The following is a 24,082-nucleotide window of genomic DNA, read 5'->3' as shown; positions in this document are numbered from 1 at the left end:
GTGCGACTGTTGAACTTGGCCGGAAACCTCTTCCTCATCCTCCGTATTACGCTGACCTTGCCCCCCTCAGATTTCCATCTTTCTAACCACATTCAGGGGCAAGTGTTTCCTGACAAAGCTTCTCTTGACCAATGGCTAACAGATTTTTTCCAGTCAAAAGCAAAACAGTTCTACAGGCGAGGCATTCAACTGTTACCTGAACGTTGGCAGAAGATCATAGAAACTGGAGGTGAATACATCACTGAGTGATTGTGATTTACAGTGCATGACAGTGACCAGTAAGATAACATAAAACATAAGAACTGCACGAACTTATGCATCGACCCATTATAAACATACAGAAATGAGATAAATGTTAGTGCCAATGCACTATGAGAGACGTGATCTCTATTATATAAAATGCCTGCTAGGCCACCAGAACATATAGATTTTGATTCCCATAGGGAACTTGAAATATTTGTCCTGAAAATCTACATCCTACAATTTTTATTTCAAGAAGTGATGATGATGACGATGACGATGACGATGCTAGGTTTTTTTTTGCTAGTGGCTTTACGTTGCACAGACACAAATAGGTCTTATGGCAACGATGGGATAGGAAAGGCCTAGGAGTTGGAAGGAAGCAGCCGTGGCCTTAATTAAGGCACGGCCCCAGCATTTGCCTGGTGTGAAAATGGGAAACCATGGAAAACCATCTTCAGGGCTGTCGACAGTGGGATTCAAACCCACTATCCCCCAGAACGCAAGCTCACAGCCGCGTGCCCCTAACCGCACGGCCAACTTGCCCGATGCTTGTTGTTTACAGGGGCCTAAAGTCTAAGGTCATCGGCCCCTAATGATACGAGATGGACGACATGAGATGATAATTAAAATATTAAAATGTTTCCACTGACTAGAGTTTAAATTAAACGGTGATGAAAATGATATGAAACTAAAACAATCGGCGGATCTAATTTGCAATTCTTTCTTTAAAAAAAAATAAAAGTACAGAAAACAGGGGTGGTAATAGAATAAGGCATTGCCTGGAAGTACAGATATATATACATATTTCATGTTAGAAGTTAAAACAACACATTAAAATACGCAAACATGAATTAAAATAGAGTAAAGGGGATAAAAACGCAGTTAACATAAATACACTAATCAAAGGACATTATTACACGTCATAAAAAAGACCGCTATACCTCATAAAACAGATGACGAGGTCTGCTGACAGATTGTCATCTCGCAGGATGAGGGAGATGGTACTCGGGAGTGTTATCCTATGGCGCAGATCGACCAGCTCCACATACTCCGTAAGGATGTGTACCACGGTAAGATGATCGCCACAGTACACACCAGAGGAGGTTCTCCTTTCAATAAATGGGAGTGCGTTAGTATACCGTGGCCAATCCGAAGACGACATAAAACCACTGCTTCCCTCTGAGAAACCTGAAGGGACGTCTTCCATACCTTCATTGTACCTTTTATTGCTCTCAGCTTATATGAAAGTAGAGTGGCCTCCCACACCGTCTCCCAATGGCAAATAACCAGATGTCTCAGCTGAGAGCGAATATCACTTGCTGGAACCCTGTAAGGCAATGGGGGCAGTGTTACTGCCTCCTTGGCAGCCTTATCTGCTAACTCTTTCCCTCTACACCCATGTGGCTTGGGAGCCACATAAAAGTGATTTTGGTGCCAGCATCCGAACACCCAGCCAGCAGGTCCTGGATCCGCTACACCAGAGGGTGCCGAGGGAAACAGGTATCAATAGACTGTAGCGAACTCAAGGAGTCAGTACACAGAATAAAGTGTCAGCGCTCATCGGACAGTGTATACTGCAGAGCTTTACAGATAGCATACAGCTCTGCTGTGTACACAATACAGGTTTCCAGGAGAGCAAAAAGAAACCTATCAGTGTTGACAATGAACACACAGCCCACTTTCTTGTCTGTTCTCGAACCAACCATGTAAACAATGACTGAACCTGGATACGGCCAACAACGGACAGGAAGAGCCTCTGATAAATCGAAGGGTCCGTGTTTTTCTTCGGACCAGTGAGCAGATCCAGGATTATTTCAGGGTGTTGTATTATCCACGGAGGCACCCCACTTGGTTGTCTGACAAGGCAAGGAATGGAAGGTATATCAAAGAATATGCGACTGCTATCCAAGCATATTCTAACCGGCCGCGTTGCTCGAGGACAAGCAGCGTACAGCTGACGGTGTCCATTGTTGAACACGCAAGGATAGCTAGTGTAAAATGGCATCTGTCGCAAATTTGCAGCATACAACAGAAGCATTTGCTGCCGCCTCAGGTGTAAAGGTGGCACACCAGATTCAGCGAGCAGGCTAGTAATGGGCCTTGTACGAAAAGCTCCCATCGCCAACCTAACCCTGCTGTGGTGGATGCTGTTCATTTTTGCAAGGACGCCTGGCCTTGCTGAGCCATATGTTGCACTGCTGTAGTCTAACCTGGATAAAATATGTGCCCTATAGAATCGCAGGAGCACCGTGCGGTCAGCTCCCCAAATGGTGGTGCTAAGGAACTTCAAGATATACAGAGTCTTTGTGATTTACACTTTTAACTGCCACATGTGTAACTCCCATGATAATTTGCTATCGAAAAGGAGCCCAAGAAATCTGTGTCAACTACTGGAAGAGCAACATTTCCTAAATAAAGCTCAGGTTGCGGGTGAAGAGTGCGTTGCCGACAAAAGTGGTCAACAGAGGTCTTTACAGTGGCAAGCCATGTTCTAAAGTCCACTGTTCCATTCTAACAGCTTGCTGTAATTGTCGCTCTGTGACTGCCATATTGCGCGACTATAGTGCAGAGCAAAATCATTCACATATAGCGACTGTATTACTGCTGAACCAGCAGCAGCGACAATACCGTTTATGGTATTCGCAAACAGAGTGACACTAAGAACCGATCCCTGTGGGACTCCATTTTCCTGAACGTGGAATTGCAAATATGTCCTACCTACTTGGACACTGAATAGACGGAAGGATAAAAAATTCGCAATAAACACCGGCAAGTGACCTCGGAATCTCCATTGATGCAGGACTGAAAGGATACCATATCGCCATGTCGTGTCATAGGCCTTTTCTAAGTCACAGAAAACAGCTACCAAATGCTGTTTGCGGAGAAATGCATCCTGGAGAGAACTCTCCAGGCGTACCAGGTGGTCAGTGGTAGAGCGAGCGGCTCGGAAACCACATTGGTACTCTGACAAAAGTCCTTGTTTCTCCAGACACAACACAAGTTGGTGATTGACCATCCTCTCAAACAGCTTACACAAATAGGTCTATAGCTTCCTGCATACTTACGATTTTTATCAGGCTTGAGGACAGGAAAGACTATGCCCTCTCGCCACTGGGATGGAAACTCACCCTGTATCCAGATTCAGTTGAACACTCAAAGGAGATATAACAGACTATCCTCACTAAGGTGTTTCAACATCTGGTTATGGATATTGTCTGGTCCAGGAGACGTGTCCTTGCAAAGCGCCAAAGCGCTGCATAGTTCCCACTCTGTAAAGGGTGCGTTCACCGAGCTCGATCGCTGCAGTCGCTTAAGTGCGGCCAGTATCCAGTATTCGGGAGATAGTAGGTTCGAACCCCACTGTCGGCAGCCCTGAAAATGGTTTTCCGTGGTTTCCCATTTTCACACCAGGCAAATGCTGGGCTGTACCTTAATTAAGGCCACGGCCGCTTCCTTCCCACTCCTAGCCCTTTCCTGTCCCATCGTCGCCGTAAGACCTATCTGTGTTGGTGCGACGTAAAACAACTAGCGAAAAAAAAAAAGGTGCGTTATAGTCCTCTGAAGCTTGAGTGACAAAACTAAGGTGAGGACATTCTGCCTCCCACTTCAGAGCGAGGAAATCATTATGGTAATTCCCGGAACCAGACACATGCGCAAAATGACTGGCTAGATGGTTAGCAATCGAGAGTGATTCAGTGACCATACTGCCTGCAATGGAAATTCCCAGTACAGAAGATGATCCTTGGATACCCGAAATAAGTTGAAGTTTAGTCCACACTTCATATGATGGAGTATGTGACGTCATAGACGAGACATATCTCTCCCACAAAGCTTTCTAAATTTGGCGAGTAAGAATTCGCGCCTTAGCGTGGAGTTTTTTTAAATGTTACCAAGCTGGTCACAGTAGGCTGCCTACGGTAACATTTATGAGCGCAACAGGGTTCTTTGATAGCTGTTGCAATTTAGTCATTCCACCAAGGAATGAGTTTTCAGCGAGGGATCCCTGAGAAGGAGGGAATGGACTCCTCAGCAGCAGCAAGGATAACTTGTGTTATGTAAGCTACCGTATATCACCGTCTACAGTCCCTCATCGTTAAAGACAGCTAGTGGTGTGAACTTTGGCCAATCAGCGTGTTAAAGATTCAATCGAGGAGGAGCCTTGACGGATTTTTGTTCCTACAATGTAATAATGGGAAAATGGTCACTGTCATAGAGATCATCATGTATATTCCACCGAACAGCGGAACCAATGTTCAGCTGCACAGACTTAAGTCTATGCGAGAGTATGTGCCATAACGTACACTGAAATGAGTTGTTTCACCTGTGTTCAAAATACATAAATCCAGCTCTGTTACTAATGTTTCCAACTCCCTTCCCCTGGGGCAATGTGTTTTAGAGCCCCATATGGGGTGATGGGCACTAAAATCTCCCAATAAGTGGAAGGGAGGTGGAAGCTGATTTATAAGATCAGTTAAGAAGCTGGCCTGGTGGAAAATGAACATCACACATTGTTGCTATGACAGGCAGCGGTATCCGCACTGCAACTGTTTCCAGTGGGGTTCTTAGGGGTACCTTTTGGCTTTAAATATCACAACAAACAAATATATCCACATCACCAGACGCCCGGTGAGCGTAATATCGTTCTGTCGAGTATAGTCTGAAATTTCTCAAGACTGAATGGTGACCTGGTCTGAAGTTTGTCTACTGAATTCAGACTATACTTGCCGCAAATTCACTAATGAGCTGATGCAGCTCAGTAAGATGCCTGTCATAACCGGTACAATTCCACTGTACCAGTGCCATAGTGTGGACTATAAAAAGATTGTTCGGTTATGAGCGACAAGGTGCTCTTAAACCTAAACACTATCAACATCTACATCCCCATCATCGACAGACGGCGGGACTGCCGCCCAGAATTTCTATGCTTTTCGGGTGCGGAAAGTTCCCCTACGAGGGGAGCGTGCAGGTTTTGGAGCAGGCGTACCTGCTGGTGCAGACTCATACCTTCCAGATGAAGGGCGCGATTCCCCCTTTGCAGGAGAAGTGCGGGGGCGCCCTGTAAGGGCGCTCCTCTTCTCCATCTTCTTTTCGAGTTTAGACGGGCTGGGAGGTAATTTCCCAGCGCTCTTCCACTTTGACAGGGATTTTACCAAAGTGGTCAAATTTAAGCAACTGATCGGCTTGCAGTGCTGTACGAGCCTTCAAAAGCAAACTACCGTTGCGCATTTTCTTGAGATCCTCAAGTTCACCGTAGATGCCTTCAATGTGTCTACTAAAAAGGATCGATTTTACCAGCTTAACATCGTGCCCATCAGTTCTGGTAGAAACCAGAAACCTAGGGAAGCTGGATCCCATTCCTTCATGCTGCGCACATTCCCAGGGAGTTGAACCTCTCAAGGAAGCAAAAGTTAAAGACTTTGGTGGGGGACCACCTTGGTTGGGCGATGACGTTTCGAAGCCATGCCCGAAATCATACTCCCCAAATGCCACCCACTCCGATCAGGGGTCTCTGTAGCTGAACCAAGCCGCCAAGGCAATACCCACCTGGTCATAGCCGGTACTGCCCGGGGTCCGATGTTGGACGATGCCTAATATGGGATGACTGAGGCAACGAGCACTAGGACTCCCTTCTTCCATTCACCCGCAATAGCACGTACCCCATAGCATGTACAGAGCACTAAATATAGAGAAGAAATAAAAAACAATAATAATATGTCCTTCTGGCATTCGGCTGTGCGGAGACCTGTGTTGTCAGGCGGATACTACTGCAAGGGTACATGACGCTCCCACCCATCGCTCCCTGGGTGGTTACTGCACGGGCATTTGGGCATAAACGCACATGTAAGAGGCCCATCTCCGAGCAGCACACACATAAAAATTTTGGAATCTGTCTACAACTAACCCTCAAAATACAATAAAAAATTAAGAGGGGACCATGGCAACATGACCCTTTTAGTCACCTTCTATGACAGGCAGGGATTACCTGTGAATGTATTCAGCACCTCCCATCCACAGGAGGTCCAACACACGATATCAAACCGCAATCCATGTCCGCGCCATGGTCGCCCCTTTTAGTCGTCTCTTATGACAGGTGCGGGATACCGCGGGTGTATTCTACATGTGCGTACCCTACCCGCAGGGAGTATTTCAAGAAGTAAATTATGAGTGAAAGTTACATTTTGTAAAGAGTAATGATTACTAAGAAAGTATTCATTACAAGTGACTCGATTACCTTTACTCAATTACTTCCCACCTCTGCCGGGTCATAAAAACCAATGACAAACAATGCATTATTAGATACTATAGTCTGTGAAAGTCATGTCCCACTATTTTGGATTCCACACAAAATTGGAGGTCCTATTGCTATTATCACACAGCTATGTAAAATTAAAAGCTTGGTTTTGGTACATTCGTTCCATCATGGCAATGTTCGTCTACTGCAAGTCAAAACTTGCAAGTGTTAATGACAATAGCGTCCGGACTATTCCCAAACAGAGCATGTTTCGGGATGCCATCATATTGCATCTCATGCCCCCACCCAGTTCAAATATGGCAAGGACTGATGCCACATCATGGAAACATGGAGGGAGAAATACCTGAACAAAATAACTTAACAGTTAATCAGTTACACATGGCAGACACACTTTGTAGGAAAACATGCAACAAACAGCAACAGTGTTGGTGGATTCATTTCCTTATTATTTCTTCTTGATATAACCATGACTCTATCTCCATTTTCATCTAGGTATAATACATTCCATTTCTGTTAGAGTATTTAACTGAACATTTATTGTGAAGAGAACAGATTTACAAAGAAATATTTCCTGTTCATGAATATTTCCTATAAATTTCACAATTACCAAAGTCAAACGGTTCTACAAAAAGCTTCTTTAAAGGTACTATCATTACATACAAGCTGAGTGAATATCATAAATGTAACTACACCAAGAAATAGAGGGCTTGTTTTCACACATCCCATTGAAAATGATCCCTTGTGAAAGAAATTGGACCACATTATGCCAAATGCCTTTGTCAAGGCATCAGTCAAGGTGTTAGTATTGAAGGAATAACAGTGATAAAAATGCATAGCAGATTGTACTGTTTTTCAAATTTAAAACCAACGATCCATAAGCCGAGATTTCACACTATGTGAATACCTTATACAGAAGGAATTTTCACAGATTAACAGGAAAACATAATTGAGAAATAATAAACCAATAAGTCAACAAAACTAATACAGTATTGATGGAACGATTAGAATGTCCTTTATGGCTCAGCCATATAAAAAGCAGCCTTCCACATGTCATTTGTCCAATGGGGGAGAGGTGGAACAGATATACCGAGCGAGTTGGCCATGTGGTTAGGATGGTGCAGTTGTGAGCTTACATTCGGGATATGGTGGGTTCGAATCCCACCGTCAGCAGCCCTGAAGATGGTTTTCCATGGTTTCCCATTTTCACACCAGGCTGTACGTTAATTAAGGCCATGGCTGCTATCTTCCCAATCCTAGCCTTTTCCCACCCTTCCATTGCCGATAACCTTTGATGCATTCGTGAGACGTTAAATGAGTAGGGGGGAAAAAAAGTGGAACAGATACCCTCCAGGAGTAAGTTTTGATTAATATTAAACGTGTTGGTTTAAGATTTATGTACACCAATCCATCAATAAATGCATGTACGCAATGGACATTCAACTCATCTCAACTCCTAGGCTGAACGGTCAGCAACGAGGCCCTTGATGCAGAGGGTCCCAAATTCGATTCACGGACAGATCAGTGGTTTTAACTGTGTTTGGTTAATTCCTCTGACTGAAGAACTGGGTGTTTGTATCAAGAAATTCCTCTTCATACACACACCACACTACCCAACACAGGAACACACAACAGTGAATACATCTCTCCACACAGGATTGATGTAAGGAAAGGCATTAATCTTAAAACAGGGCCAAGTTAAATGTGCGACATAATTCTCACCTGCAATCTCACCAAGATGTAGGAGGAGAAATAAAACAAGCTATCTCTCAGTGTGGTCATAGTTTTAGGGACCCTGACAACCTGTCACAATATGCTTACAGTATTGGCAGTCTCATATAAAATCTGAATCATAGGGCTGAGATTTCCATTCAGAAAATTTTCCATGCACTGACTGGGATTCAAACCACAGCCATCTTGGCAAGAAGCTAACATAAATGTTACAACCTTATATGCCTGCTCATACTAAACCATTTCAATCCACCTGAGATATGAGCTAATGAGCTTGGTGTGTTTAAGTACTGACCAATGTGGCTACATCCATGGACTTGAGAATTAGATAGGTTAATAAATAATATCAGCTGATAAAAGGGCATTTCCCAATGATTATTTTAAGATGCATTTTTAGAGTACATTCGAGTACACCGCGGGGCCAGACTTCATGTCTGTTACTTCCAATTTATGAATAAGATATGCTAAGTTCACCCAAGCTCTCACTCCCGTACAAGAAAGTCAATCTGAAAACTGACTGATGTAAAGATAGTTTTGTGTGAGAGCAGATTTCTTACAAACGCTGTTGATTGCAAATGCAAACGCATCGCATTAGCTTTGCTACATGTTGATTCAGCTTAACATCCTGGAGTATACACATCCTGAATAACTGATAAGATTCAACTGTTCCAGTTTTATATTCTGACCCTGACATTCCATCCTCTTAGGTTTCTTCCCTAGTGACATAAGTGTAATCTTTGAAATGCTGATTTTCATATCATACCACCAGATAGCTTTTAGAAGTGGAAATAATTATTTGCAGATTGACTATATCTTAGTGAAATAAGCACATAAAGGAAATTGTAAACTGCAAGGTCATCCCTACAGATCAAGTAGCACAGGAGCATCGGCTGCTACGCATGGGCATCAAGTTCAAATCGAGATGAAAATTCCCAAACCAAGGACCAAAGAAGATCAAGTAGTTCTGTTTAAAAGAAGAGGATGTTAAAATTAGTTTCAAGGAATTGGTGTTGCAGAAGGTATCAGACTGCCTGGACAATGAACAAATATGGCAGATACACACTGCTATGCAAAGTAAGTGCTGGGGGGAGACATGCTTCCAGATAATCTCTAGCAAACTGCAGTCTCCTGCCACAATGCCCTCTTGAGCGGGTAATAATTTGCCTCTCGGAGCCTCTTTCCAATTGTTTGGTCACTAACTCCAGAAGCCTACTCTAAATCCACCTGTAGTGCTTATGCTATAACTTGGTGTTTTCGGGCAGCTTGTAAATTCCCTGAACGATACTGCCCCGAAGTGGTTTTCCTTTGGCAGCCCATGCCAGGATGCCTGGCAACACTTCCAGACTCCTGGAAACGTTTCCACAGATTCTAAATCATATTCTGAGCAACCCCTAGTATTCTGGCAACATACCCCAGCAAGTAGCCTTCTTGAAGAAGTGCGCAAGTCACTCCCCCTGCTGCCTATCTCGGTCCACACGATCAGCCATGACTGAAACGCCACACTCCACACAGTCCAACTTTCACCCACACTTTCGAACAAGGCTCTCATACGTTTCAACTGATGCTTCCCAAACATATGGATAAGAGTGGAGCCTTCTGTTATACGAACACGACATGTTATTGCCGTAACAGTTCAATCCCCATCCCACTATGCATTTGTACAATGTCATTAGGAACAATTAAATGAGAGACCAAATTTCTCTCTCTCTTCTTTTTATTTTTATTAATGCATTGTATAACAGTTGTATTGGTATTTAGGTTGGTTAAGTCAAAAGATGCCTGCCTCTTACCCAGAAACCCCTGGTTCGATTCTCAGCTAGGTCAGGTTTTTTTTTTTTTACCTGGATCTGAGGGCTGGTTCGATGTCCACTCGGCCTATGTGATTACAACTGAGGAGCTATCCAACGGTGAGATGGCGGCCCCGGTCCAGCAAGCTAAGAATAATGGCCGAGAAGATTTGTTATGTTGACCACATGACACCTCGTAATCTGCAGGCCTAAGGGGCTGAGCAGCAGTCACTTGGTAGGCCATGGCCCTTCAGGGCTGTTGCACCATGGGGTTTGGTTTTGGTTTGGTTTCAGTCAAAAGATGTTAAGGTGTGTACAAAGTTATAATTTTATTGTTCTTTTAACATGTCTCTGAGTCAATTTCCATGTTCTGCCCAAATAATTCATTACAAAATAAATTGGCGAGTATACGGGCAGATGTATGCCGTAACACATGATAGAATATTGAAGGGTTATTTGTTTTTCAAAACATAATCAGTATCAGAACGGAAGAGAAAATTATGACTACAGTAGTACGTGCACAAGGAGAATGACAGAAGAATACCAAACAGGATGTCTGAGGAGACAAGGGTCGGGGAGGGAATGTGTCACAAGGGCTGTCAAGATGTCTTGTGAAATTAACATTCTCTTGGTCATCCATTGGGCATACAACTGTAACAGGATTCCTTTGGGTTAAAGTAGTGCATGTTTAAAAATATTCTGTTATTCAGTCAGTTTTCAGATAAACTTTGCTTTACAAGATTGAAAGCTGGGTGGACTCAGGATATCTTATTCATAAGTTAGAAGTAACAGACATGAAAGTAGTGAGAATGCTGGCTGGTACAAACAGGTAGAAACAATGGCAGAAGGGTACTCAGAATGAGGAGATGAAGGCTAAGTTAGGAATGAACTCAATGGATGAAGCTGTACGCATAAACCGGCTTCAGTGGTGGGGTTATGTGAGGCGAATGGAGGAGGATAGGTTACCTAGGAGAATAGTAGACTCTATAATCGAGGGCAAGAGAAGTAGAGGGAGACAAAGACGACAATGATTAGGCTCAAGTTTCTAACGATTTAAAGATAAGAGGTATAGAACTTAATGAAGCCACAGCACTAGTTACAAATAGAGGATTGTGGCGATATATAGTAAATTCACAGAGGCTTGCAGACTGAATGTTGAAAAGCGTAACTGTCTATAATGATGGTATGTATGTATGTATGTATGTATGTATGTATGTATGTATGTATGTATGTATGTATGTATGTATGTATGTATGTATGTATGTCATTGAAGTGTGTGATCAAATGCATTAAAGAATCTCTTGAAGGGACTGAAATCCCTCTACTGTACATGAAGGACTAGGGCATGTCGTGATGGTACTGATATTTCTCACAGAATGCTGGACAAGAGAATGAATTTTGATTTTTCCAATGGAACTGTGGTATGAACGATAGTGTAACTCTAGCCTTTTTTTTTTGCTATGTATTTTCCATTGTACCAACAGAGAGAGGTCTTACGCTGACAATGGGATATGACAAGGCTAGGAGTAGGAAGAAAGCGACTGTGGCCTCCTCCCTGAAAAACAAATAACACTTCAATATTCTGTCATATGTTACAGCATACAACTGCTCATACACTCACCATTTGTCTGGTGTGAAAATGGGAAACAATGGAAAACAAAACTTCTAGATAACCAATTACTGCATTCTAACAGTAACTGTATAGAACAAATTTTCCAAGATGCTATCGGCTTCAATGGTAAAAAATCGGGTATTAAAACAAATATTACATAGCATCAACCCTTATCATTTAAACACTCCATACACAATTCTCAAAGTTTTCTAGTAGCTCTGAATTGAACTCAACAAAAAACAACTGGTCCACAGCTGTTCATGTTAACACCTTAGGCTTTTATCAACAATGAAAGAGATGTTTTTCTAGCAAGTAACCCACGGTCAAAACCCACTGAACCACAGCTACAAGCTCAAGCATGGGTTATCTTCAAAAATATATGATGCGACTTACATTCAGTGACAAAACTATGTGTACAGAAATTGTTGCGACTTACATTCAGTGACAAAACTATGTGTACAGAAATTTAATAAGTGTGAAAGGAATGGAATGGCACCACCTTCGAGTACATAAGAAAACTATAATGTAATTTTTGGAATGCAAGTTAGACCTCATTAATTGTAAATTTGAGTGGTATACGGGGTGATGAATATTAAAGCAAGTCCAGTAGTTAAATGGAGGGAATAATGCAACTTGAGGACTTGAAACTATTGGCTCAAGGAGAAAGGTCAGTATTATCAGGCAGATAAATGTTCTATGTAACACTGAAAAATCAAGCGCCAGGCATCACCTTTATCAACACTCGTGCTCCAACAGAGGAGAAAACAGATGACTAAAAAGATGAGTTCTAGGCCAGCTACAACAGACATTTGAGAGCACACCTGCTAAAAATATTAAGAATATGCTGGGGGATTTTAATGGAAAAATGCCTACTCTAGGAAAGCAGAGTTTGCACAATGTGACGAACGAGAATGGTCAGAGGCTAATCAACTTTGCTCTCTCAAAGAATCTGAGGATAAGCTCAATTTACTTCAAACACACAAGAATTCATAAGGGAATCTTGTGTTCACCAGACGGGGGAACTGCCAACCAGATAGATCACATTAGTTTTGTTTGTAGTACAGTCAGAAACTGTTGCCAACTATGTGCACATCCAAATTTGCATTCGTAGTAGCGATCATCAGAGTTGGTGACTACTGATATGTTGTTTGTACATGTTTTTCAAACTGTTAGAAATCCTCAGCAAACTGTTGGAACAGTTTCTCATCCTGGACGAAAACTCTTTCAGTCAGAGAGTCAGAATATGCACGCGCATACCCAGTGCCATCCATGTTAGTTTCATAACTGGCCAGAGAATTACTTCACAGCTGTGATTACTTGCTAAAGCAACCTACAAAATAAGTAAAATTTATCAAATATACAAATATAAATATAAACCAACTTCTGTATTTATGTCTAAATTTCAGACTTTCAACGAATACTATTGAGTCATTCACGTTGTTACCTTAACATGTTCATCCATTTTTAAACTTGAAGTTACAAATAAAATCATAATTAATTCCTGAAGCTTGCACAGTACACCACAAGTTGGTTCAAAACAGCTCATGTCTACAACTACTTCCATTTGAAGAGGAAATTAGCTAGTCACGTTTCGAACTGGTTGCCAACTGCGCATGTGCATATGGACAATAAATCGAACTGTCACGCATTTGTTCTATGAACAAACTTGTGGTTGATCAGTGCTACAGCCACAGTAGTATGTACATCAGGTTGAACAAAGGAGCCAACTGAGCATCAGATCATTTCCTTGTGTGTAGGATCAAGATGACATTGATGTTATTACAGATGAAGGTGGCAATAGAATCTAGCCTTGATATAGGGAAACTGTGACAAGGGGTAATTAAAGAACAATATGTGGCAGAGATCAAAAAGCATTCTGAAGCCCTAAGAGCCCCTAGAAATAAGACAGGATGTGTAAGAGAAGTTAAAGAAAATCAAAACTCCTATAGTGAGGATAGCAGAGAAAACCTTCGGGAGAAAAGAAGGAACAAAGAGGAGGAAGAGGTTCAACAAGTTGTGCCAGAAAACAGTGGAACAAAGGAGGAAAACAAGGGAGAAATGGCTGGCCAACAGAGATAATAGAGAGAAAAGTAAACAAAATTTTCAGCTTAGAAGGGAGATAAGAATTTTGAGAACAGAGAAGAGGATATTTCTAACTAGATTGCTGAAAGAAGTGGATGCAAAGAACCACAATAAAAATTTAAATTATTCTTCCAACACATAAAAAATCTGAAACAAGGAGCTCAGAGTGATACTATTTTCATCAGGGTTAAGTACAACTCGGTAAGTGATACAGACAGAATTATGGAAAGATGGAAGGAATATTTTTCTCAGAGCTTCTCAACTCCCCTGACTCAGACAAAATGTTTCCTAATGGAGCTCCAGAGGATATGAAAGGTGAAGAAGAATGGGATGCGACTGAGAAAGATGTGAAGGCTACAATCAGAAGAATGGGGAATAAATAAGCTCCATGAGAGGATCGAATAGCTGTGAAACTGATCAGGGAAGGAGGAGAAAGCCTACACTCTCAAATAATAAATGCCACTAACTACTTTTAGAGTTTTCCGAGATGCTGAGGTGCCAGACTTTTGTTACACGGGGGCTCTTTTCCAGGTCAGTAAATCTATCGATACGAGAGTGATGTATTGAGCACTGACAAGGAAACCCTTCCATCTGCTAATCTCCGATCTGATTGAGATTTGGTACGATGACTTCAGTAGGAATGTTTTATTCAGCCATATCAAAATTAGATGCCCCGTCATATTTAGTACCTGTCTTGGGGTGTCAATGTTTGCTCATTTAAGCACTGCATAGACAGGAGTGAGCGGCAGGAAGCAGGTACTCACAAAAGTATACGTACACTAGGTGTTTATAAATGAAAGAGATTTAATGTTTAAACTGTGATATTATTTATGAAAATTGAAAGGAATACAGATTGTACATATGAACTTAAATCCTGACCTTTACATCGGACAATGGTAAGGAATATCACAAAATCATAACAACAATACAGTGCCACAAACGTATTCGTACCCATCACAAAAGTATTCGTACGCAGCACAAAGTATGCATACAACACAAATGTTCAACAAATTAGTATTTGGTAGGATAACATTTGTCTTGTATTACACTTCATAGCTGTTTAGGCACTGATTTTACCAACCTGCTTGTTACTGATGGTGAAATAGCCTGCCATTCTTCTCGAAGTTTTTCTTTAAGATCTGTACCATTTTGAACGTCATGTTTTCAAAGTTGTTTTCCAAGGTGAGACCACAAATTTTCTATAGGAGGTGCTTCCAGTACTTTAGGGGAATTATATAACAACCAAGTACATGCAAGTTGAAACTATTCCCTATGCTCATTTTTATAGCACTCTTTTAAAGTTTTCTTCTGTATGTCTATGTACTTGTATTGGTCCATCATGCCTTCAATGAAGGCCAGATTTTCAACACCACTGGAAGACATACAACCCCATACTTAACAGTGGAATTAAGATTTTTGGTTTTTAGTTCATCATTTGCCTTTCTCCACACTATTTGCCTACCATCTGACCCAAAAATGTTAAATTTACCTTCATTAATAAATATAACATCCTTCCAAAAGTTCTCTGTTTTCATAGCATGTTCCACAGCAAACGCCAATCTCTTTTTTTTCTCTCTCTTTTTTTTTTTTTGACTGATATACTTTTTTTCTAGCTACTTTCCCATTATAATTGTTCCTTTTTAACACTCGCCTTACAGTTTCTGCACCTTTACACCAATATTGTTTTCACAGCTAGAAGCAATCATGGGAGCACTCATTTTTGGATTTTATTTTATTTCATTTACAATAAATCGCCCCTTCTTGAATTTCTGATGATTGACTGGATTGTTGAAACAGATTTTCCAGTGATTTCTTTAATCTGTCGGTATGTTTTACCTTTATTGAAATGATCAACTATCAGCCGACTTAATTCAACGGATGTGTTTTTACTTTTACACACCATTGTACTGTTTGTAGGAGCAGTTGATGTTGATGTTGTTTTAACTGCACATAGTACTTGTAACGCTGCCTGGCTATCGCTGCAAATAGTGATGCATCTTCTGTGTCCAGGCATGTTCCATATATATACAGCACAGGCCAGTATTGCGTATACTTCGGCCTGGAAAACAGTAGCGTATTCACCCATAAGTAGGGAGAGCCTTGTCTTAGGCCCCCAGACCCCGGCGCCTGTGCCCGTCTCTGTCCGCGAGCCATCTGTGTACCATGTACAGCCCCCAGACCTAAGACAGGCCCACACAATAAAATCCCACACCACACAGAAAGCCTCCACAATGCACTATAAGACTTAGGATTCCCTGGGAAGCCAGTGAGAGATACAAGCTTGCTTGAAGGGGTCAAGGGCAACAGTGCAGTTCCACGAGGTCACACGGGATAAGTTTGAAATCACAACAGGTCTCCGACAAAGGGATGCTCTTTAGAGTGTGCTGTTCAACATGATTCAGCAGAAAGTGAAGAGGAAATGCAGGAAGAAAGAGTGGATTGCAGTGCAGATGGGTGGCAACTCAAAATGTCTTGCATATGCAGATGATGTAGTGCTACTCAGTGAATCAAAATAGGAGCTGAAGGAAATGTACCTGGAAGCAGACAGTTGTGTGCAAAAAGTTAGGCTATTTGTGAATTAGGGCAAGACAAAGTTCAGGGAAGTGGTCAAGTCAATGACATCTTGACAAAGGTGACCTCAGATCCAAGAAATTTAATTAGTTGAAGTATTTGGGATCTTGGTTTAACAATGACAACTTCCCAAAGGACAGCAGTAGGTTTGAGATGCATATATTCACTCAGAGAGATATCAAACTCAAAATCAATTAAAAATAGGAGAGGATTTCCACCAATCAATACTTATTTATTGCATATATTAAGCTACAGGACCGGTTTCGACCTCATATACAAGGTCATCTTCAGCTGAACCATACATACATATTTATATAATGAAGCTTTGATTAAGATTGTGTTGTTAAAGGAATGCTATATGATGATGATGTACATTTAGTCACATACAAATGGGGCAAGTCTTTGCGGGAACTGGCGTATATGTCATTCTGTACAATATTGCAACTGTATGTCTAAAATATTACGTTGAAGGTCTTAAAATTAGTGTATAAAATATGTCTTTACTTAAACTAACTTATAGATAAATACAATATATAAAAGCACTTCATGCATATGAACATTCGTTCTTGCTTGTTGGTCAATACATCGACTAACTTCCGTATTTAAGTCTTATTTACAGTTGTACACTTCAGCTGCTATTCTTGGAGTTTGTAAAATTGCATGGATAAAAGATTTTGTCTTCATGTGTATATGTGGGATAAAACGCTTTCAATTTTAAAAACGTGCCAAATGTATGGATGAAATTCAACTAAAATATGTTCAGCTCTGCCGTGTGTGTTGCCTTTTTATTGGAACGAATTCATGTTGTCCTGTGGCGTCCGTAAATTTGGAGGATATTGGGTTCAAAGTAGTGGCTCCTTTCCCATTTGTAGCTGTGCAATGATGTTATGTTTATTGTTGTTGGTGTAGCTGAGTTGTGTTTGACGTGCAAGCTTGTAATGTACTACCTTGGTACTACATTGGTGGAAATCCTCTCCTACTTTTAACTGTGCAATTCGTCAATACGGAAATGAAGATTATAGATTACGATACTCAAAATCAATGTCGGCGAACACTAGGAGAAGGAAGAAATCTATTTTCTGATGCAATAACCAACTTTCTTGCAAAAACAGAAGAATCCAGTGGGCAGGCCACCTAGCTTGCTTGCCCGAATAGATATTAGTGAAGAAGGCACTCTAAAGGAAGCCGAATATGAGGTGCCCGGAAGAATGATTATCCTAGACGAACGACCTGAAGGACCTAACAATCCTCGGCCTTGACGACATTTGATAGAACCAAAGCACAAAGCAGAAGGGACTGAAGGCAGTTTGAGAAAGCAGTGCATAGTATGCAGGGCCTGCGATCACCGAATATTGCATTGTATTCTAAACAAATATTTGGCATGCACTTGCCTTTTATGTTTTCTCCTATAGCCCAAGTGACAGATCTCCCATGTTTTTTTTTTTTCATCCATTTGCTTTACGTTGCTCCAACAATTGTGAACATTTTTAACAATGATGCAGAACATTTAGGAGAAATAAGCAAATTTCTTAAAGACAGTGGTACATTTTTTATTTTCTCTGGAAGATTGACTAAAAGAAAGCTAATGCATTCCACATATGAATTGTGTAATATTTTTAAAACAGAAAAACACAATGAAGACAGATACAACTGGTTGACATTCAAATTATTCCAAACAGGGGAGCTGAAAGTTTTGGCTTTCCATTTCTATGGTGGAAATTATACAGGTCAGAGAATAAATAAGATTAGTTTACAACCTGTGCCCATGAAATGGTAAATATATATTTATTTTTTTTCCACAACAAGAAACCAAGACACGAAGCAAATGTTTAAATATTCATAAAAATCACCTATGCTGTCAGCAGTCATGGCAAATGACAACCTCCAATCTTTTGGCAATATGTATGGGAAAATGTATGTCATAAGACATATATTGCAAGATTTCTGTACACCTTTTTGGCAATGATGCAAAAGAATTTAGAAGGTATTTTCTATTTAACGTACGTTCAAGAGTTTAATAGAATTGCATATAAATGAAGGTATACAGGTAAATTGTATTATTAGCATAAATTTCTTATCCCTCCTCCTGTGTCCATACAACAAATTATTTCCAGCAAGACACTTTCTATCATTGTCTAAACATCTCTGAAAGAATGGCAGTCTTTTCCTTTTGAAAAGCTGTAGCCAGAGCAGTTTGTGATCACAGTCATCAGAATCTGATAGAAATGCAACATTCTAGGATAGGCCTCTGGGCTCGCCAGTCCATTTACAAAAATTCAAGCTTGCACTTTTAGAGGACTGTTGATACCGTGATCACAGCCATGAGGCCACCAGTTTTATGTGCAGTCCCTACCACAGGTACATAACATGATTTCAAAAATTCTGCACACTATTTGGGAATACCAATTTATGATGATGATGCTTGTTGTTTAAAGGGGCTTAACATCTAAGGTGATCGGCCTGAATACCAATTTATTTCTCAAACCTTTCAGTTAAACTTTTCCTGTTCAAACCTTGCATTATGGCAAGGAAAAAGTAAACCTGATCCAGAAAATAGCGATCAACATAATCGTTCAAATCCCAGTCACTTCATGCGAGATTTGTGCTGGACAAAGCGCAGATGGGTTTTTTCCGGGTACTCCAGTTTTCCCTGTCATCTTTAATTCTAACAACACACTCCAATATCATCTCATTTCATCTGTCAATCATTAATCATTGCTCCAGCAGAAAGTGACATGCTTCAGCAGCCAGCACGATTCCTATCCTAATCGCTAGATGGGGGCTTCATTCATTCCATTCCTGACCCAGTTGAATGACTGGAAACTGGCTGTGGATTATAATTATCATTCCTAGAACCAGTCTTTCAGAATCCTGGTGCACTTTCCTGCCGGAGGTGGCCGTGGCCATCACCAATCAGGGAACATAGTTGAAATGAATGGACGGACTTGGTTCGTAGTAATGTCCAGATAATGGATAGCTGTTAGGGATTGGTGTACCGTAATGTTGGGCCCCAGTGTGTGTCCCATAAAAACATTGCCCAGATCATCACCCACCTCTACCAGCATGTCTCTGCCCGAATGTGCAACCATGTGCCATAACCTCCAATGAAAATTGGCATAAGTGTGCTCAGCCATTGACGTGATGAACCGGGAATCTGGATTTATCGGACCAGTTGACCTTTCCCCCCATCATCCACAGTCCAGTGGCATTGATTTTGTGCCTACTTCATCCGCTGCTTTGAGTGGTGTGCAGTCATCATTGAAGTACGACTGGGTCGTCGACTCCGCGGTCCCATGTACAGCAGCTTTCGATGAACCAAGTATTGGGAAACATTAGCCTGGTCATCACCGTCATATGTGCTGGTAGTTTCTCGAAATGTGGACCCACGAACCACCTGAACAATGTGTGACAGCCTCTGCTGGCCTCTGGTACCAACAACCTGCTGTCGACACATAGCTGAACGACTCATCATCATTTGCCCGTTGTAGAACCACTTCGATACGGGCTCACAACAGCGGCCCACAAGTAAACCCATTTCAGATATGGTAGTACCAAAGCTCAGTGCCATGACGATTTGCCTTCTATCAAATTCAGAGAAATCGGCCACTTTTTGCATTCTTCCCTGTCAGGAAATAAAAAAATTAACAAATGAGATTTCCACTTTCACTGGTGCACATGGGCCAGAGATTCACCCACCCTTCACCAAAAATGAGCATCAGGTTAATTCTAGGGGGACTGGGCGAGTTGGCCGTGCGGTTAGGAGCACGCAGCTGTGAGCTCGCATCCGGGAGATAAAGGGTTCGAACCCCACTGTCGGCATCCCTGAACATGGTTTTCCGTGGTTTCCCATTTTCACACCAGGCAAATGCTGGGGCTGTACCTTAATTAAGGCGGCGGCAGCTTCCTTCCCATTCCTAGGCCTTTCCTGTCCCATCGTCGCCATAAGACCTATCTGTGTCGGTGCGACGTTAAGAAAAAAAAATTCTAGCAGGGTGGGGTCAAAGGTAGCCGGGCAAGAGCTCTACCCCACCATGTGCCGAAGTTATGGGTAGTGGAAGCCTTTACCTTCCACCCCTCCCCCTTCATTCTTTTTTTGCTAGTGGTTTAATGTCACACTAAGAAATCAAAGTATTTTGGCAATGTGAGGATAGGAAAGGGCTAGGATTGGGAAAGTAGCGTTCACGGCCTGGGTGTGAATATGGGAAACTAAGGAAAACCATCATCAGGACTGCTGAAGGTGGGATTTGAAAGCTCCTCCTGCCTCTCCCTCATGGCCTGTACGGATATGATTTTGATTTTTGAAGTTCACTATATTTGGTTCCTTCCCTGAAACTGCTTGTTTAGCTCATTTAAATGGTATGATACATCAACAGTTGACTGACTATTATTCATGTTTAAAATACAAAAGAATGATGGACGGACAGATATATACTGACCTCCTGCAGTGCCATCTCTTGTAGTTTGCTCAGAAATCAAGAACCACCTGTGGTTTGTAGACCAGTAAATATCCATGCATGCCCTATGCAAATAAATACTGAACACATTGCCAGAGAAAGAAGAAACTTGATTTACATGGAGAAACAAATCAACTTACATATTATATAAATGTACAAAGATAGTGTTGCAGCACTTGCAGGCATTTAAATGAAGATCCCTTCATGAACAATTCACCACATTGCAAGCAATACACGGACACCAAAAATAAATATAGCAGCATGCAAATTTCCCCATGCTAGTGTCAACTGGTGCAGTTTTGTTTCTTGTTTTCATCATTAATAGCCTAAAGATTAACAGCAAAACCTCTTTGAACAAGGGATCATGAACTCTGAAAGGCAAAAGGGTGGTGGTGGTGGTGGTTATGGTGACAATATATTAGTTACAGAAGGGAGTCACAGAGACTTTTGAGCTCACCTGAGAAACAAGGAAGAAAAATCAGACAGTAAAAACTCTGTTTCAAGAAAAATTATGAACTTCAAATCATGCAAGATTCAATATACATTCTAGACTCCTCCACAAACAGCCCAAAAATAAGTTTTAAAATTAATTAGTAACAAAAATCTACTGTAAACTTACTCTAATAGATTTATCAATGTACACACAAAATACACATTTGAACACTTTGTTAATTGTAGATTGAAATCCAATTTATTTTAATATACAACCTAAAACATCACCTATTTTGTCACTGAACACCAGTTAATCTGTTCATCTGCCTATCTCACACTTCTATGGAAAAAAGCAAGCTCAGCTAAAGGGACTTACCTCTTCACACAGCGCGATCATCCGCCGTGTGCTTTCCAGGGACTGAAACAAAATGATCCAGATTAGCTCCATGTACAAACACAGTGTTTAAGATTACATCAATGTCAAGAATATACCACCAATAGATCAGCAATGCCTATGCGCAAAAATATTTTCATTCAGCGGAAATGAAACTGACTTAAGATTTACCATACTTTGAGTAACAATCATGAGAAAACGGTGCAACATAAATTTGTGAAACTCAGTTTTGAAGTTCAAGATAAAAGGGGAAAGAAAATAGGCTGCAAATTAAGCACACCTTAGTTTTGTTTCTTCCCCAGTCTCGTCCATAAACTAAATAAATCACTGTGTTAACATTAACTAAATGAATTGCACATGTCGGCTAATTAATCACATTACACTCGCTCAACACAAGACAAGTACGCACTGATATCAAGACTAAGAAACATACGCTTCACATAAATAGAAGACTTCTCTACAACAGTAATAAGCTGCTAGGATTCACAGAGTAATGGATTACGAGTTAATTGTACCAGAGCGACACAGAAGGAAAATGAAGGAATGCAACAAACGATGGCTGCTCCCACCATTGTGCTTCCTCCATGTGAATGAAATTGAAAAAATTCAGTAGCTATTTTACTAATGCACAGACCAAAACTGCCTTGTCCTTTTTTCTTTCATAATATATATATATATATATATATATATATAAAAAGAAGTTTGTACATTGCTCAGAATTTAAAAATAATGGTATTTCTGTATCGGTCGTGTCCACAGTAACAAGGAAAGGCACCTTTTACTTTTACGTAATTTATGTCTGTCTGTATGTACACGCATCACGAGAAAACGGCTGAATAGAATTTAATGAAAATCGGCACGTAAAGTCGGGGGATGAGCCCCTATAATCTAGGATATAAATCATTTTATTCACGGTGAGTGAAATGGTAGTTTAGGGGAAGGCCTAAAATTAAATCTCAAATATTTATCTTATTAGTGGTCGTACCTCAACGAAAATCGGTAGGCAAAGTCGGGAAATAAGTCGCTACAATCTAGGCCACAAATAATTGTATTCACGCTGAGAAAAATGGTAGTTTAGGGGAAGGCCTAAAATTTAATTCACCGAGCTCAATAGCTGCAGTCGCTTAAGTGCGGCCAGTATCCAGTATTCGGGAGATAGTAGGTTCGAACCCCACTGTCGGCAGCCCTGAAGATGGTTTTCCGTGGTTTCCCATTTTCACACCAGGCAAATGCCGGGGCTGTACCTTAATTAAGGCCACGGCCGCTTCCTTCCCAGTCCTAGCCCTTTCCTGCCCCATCGTCGCAATAAGACCTATCTGTGTCGGTGCGACGTAAAACAAATAGAAAAAAATTAATTCTCAAATATCTATGCTATTAGTTGCCCTATCTCAATGAAAATCGGTATACGAAGTCGGGGAATATGTCACTATAATCTACGCTATAAATAATTTTATTCACACTGAGTGAAATGGTAGTTCAGGGGAAGGCCTAAAATTTAATTCTCAAATATGTTATGAGTGGTCGTAACGATAAATACTACATAACTAAAGTTATATGGTATTAAATTTCCGATCATTTATGTCTTACACGTTGTCACCGTATCGGCTATGATCACATAGATATTCATGAATTTGGGTTTTTATTACTAAGTCCATATCAGCGCCGAGTCGCGAGAAAATGGGTAAACAGAATTTAATGAAAATTGGTATGTAAAATCGGAGAATAAGGAACTACAGTCTACGCTATATAAGACGCCCTAATATCGCAGAGTCGAAAGAAAACTAAATGTGAAGGCGTACAATATAGATAGAAATCTCATAAAATTGATCAACAATAGCATTACATTGACCATTGTTTGTTGTGATGTACTCTGTGTCGTCTGTTGCCACTTATCTCCGATAGATAGGATTACTGCTGCGTACCGAGATTTTTTTAATTTGCCTTACGTCGCACCGACACAGATATGTCTTATGGCGACGATGGGATAGGAAAGGGCTAGGAATGTGAAGGAAGAGGCCTTGGCCTTAATTAACGTACAGCCCCAGCATTTGCCTGGTGTGAAAACGGGAAACCACGGAATACCAACTTCAGGGCTGCCGACTGTGGGGTTCGAATTCCCTATCTCCTGGATGCAAGCTCACAGCTGCGCACCCCTAACCACACGACCAACTCGCCCGGTCGTACCGAGTGTATCATTCTGCCTGAATATTGGCAGGAAGTAGCTGGGGAGTTAGATAACTTTCTTCTTTAGCATGCCATCCCTCTGGTTGATAATTTTCTGATACTGCTGGTACGTAACACACTGGTTCATCATAGCATTCGAGCTGTTGAATCCCTACTCTGAGGCACTGATCGGAATGAGCAGTGTGCATATTTAACGGAATAAAGGCAGAGGAGTGTTCACGGCTCGGCTGTCTGCGGCCTGATCATTTCAGCCCAGGAACTTTGGACTGTTAGATCGGTACCGTAGTACTGTTCGTTAGACGTGAGAAAATGTGCGTTTTTTCAGTTGATCGAGTATTTTAT

General features: G+C 41.2%; 1 protein-coding gene across 7 annotated transcripts in view; it reads right to left on the bottom strand.

Moving 5' to 3' along the window:
• The window catches only part of Snap25 (Synaptosomal-associated protein 25kDa), a 475,798-nt gene that overhangs the window by 111,074 nt on the left and 340,642 nt on the right, over positions 1 to 24,082 (bottom strand). For all 7 annotated transcript variants that reach the window (XM_067140197.2, XM_067140191.2, XM_067140193.2 and 4 more), the window contains one exon: positions 21,539 to 21,580. In XM_067140197.2, coding sequence (XP_066996298.1) covers positions 21,539 to 21,580 — 42 coding nt within the window. The remainder of the gene's footprint in view (positions 1 to 21,538; positions 21,581 to 24,082) is intronic.

The sequence above is a fragment of the Anabrus simplex genome, chromosome 2 (genome assembly GCF_040414725.1).
Source record: "Anabrus simplex isolate iqAnaSimp1 chromosome 2, ASM4041472v1, whole genome shotgun sequence".
NCBI lineage: Eukaryota > Metazoa > Arthropoda > Insecta > Orthoptera > Tettigoniidae > Anabrus > Anabrus simplex.
The sequence above is the reverse complement of the archived record's forward strand: the minus strand, read 5'-3'. Positions and strand labels throughout refer to the sequence as shown.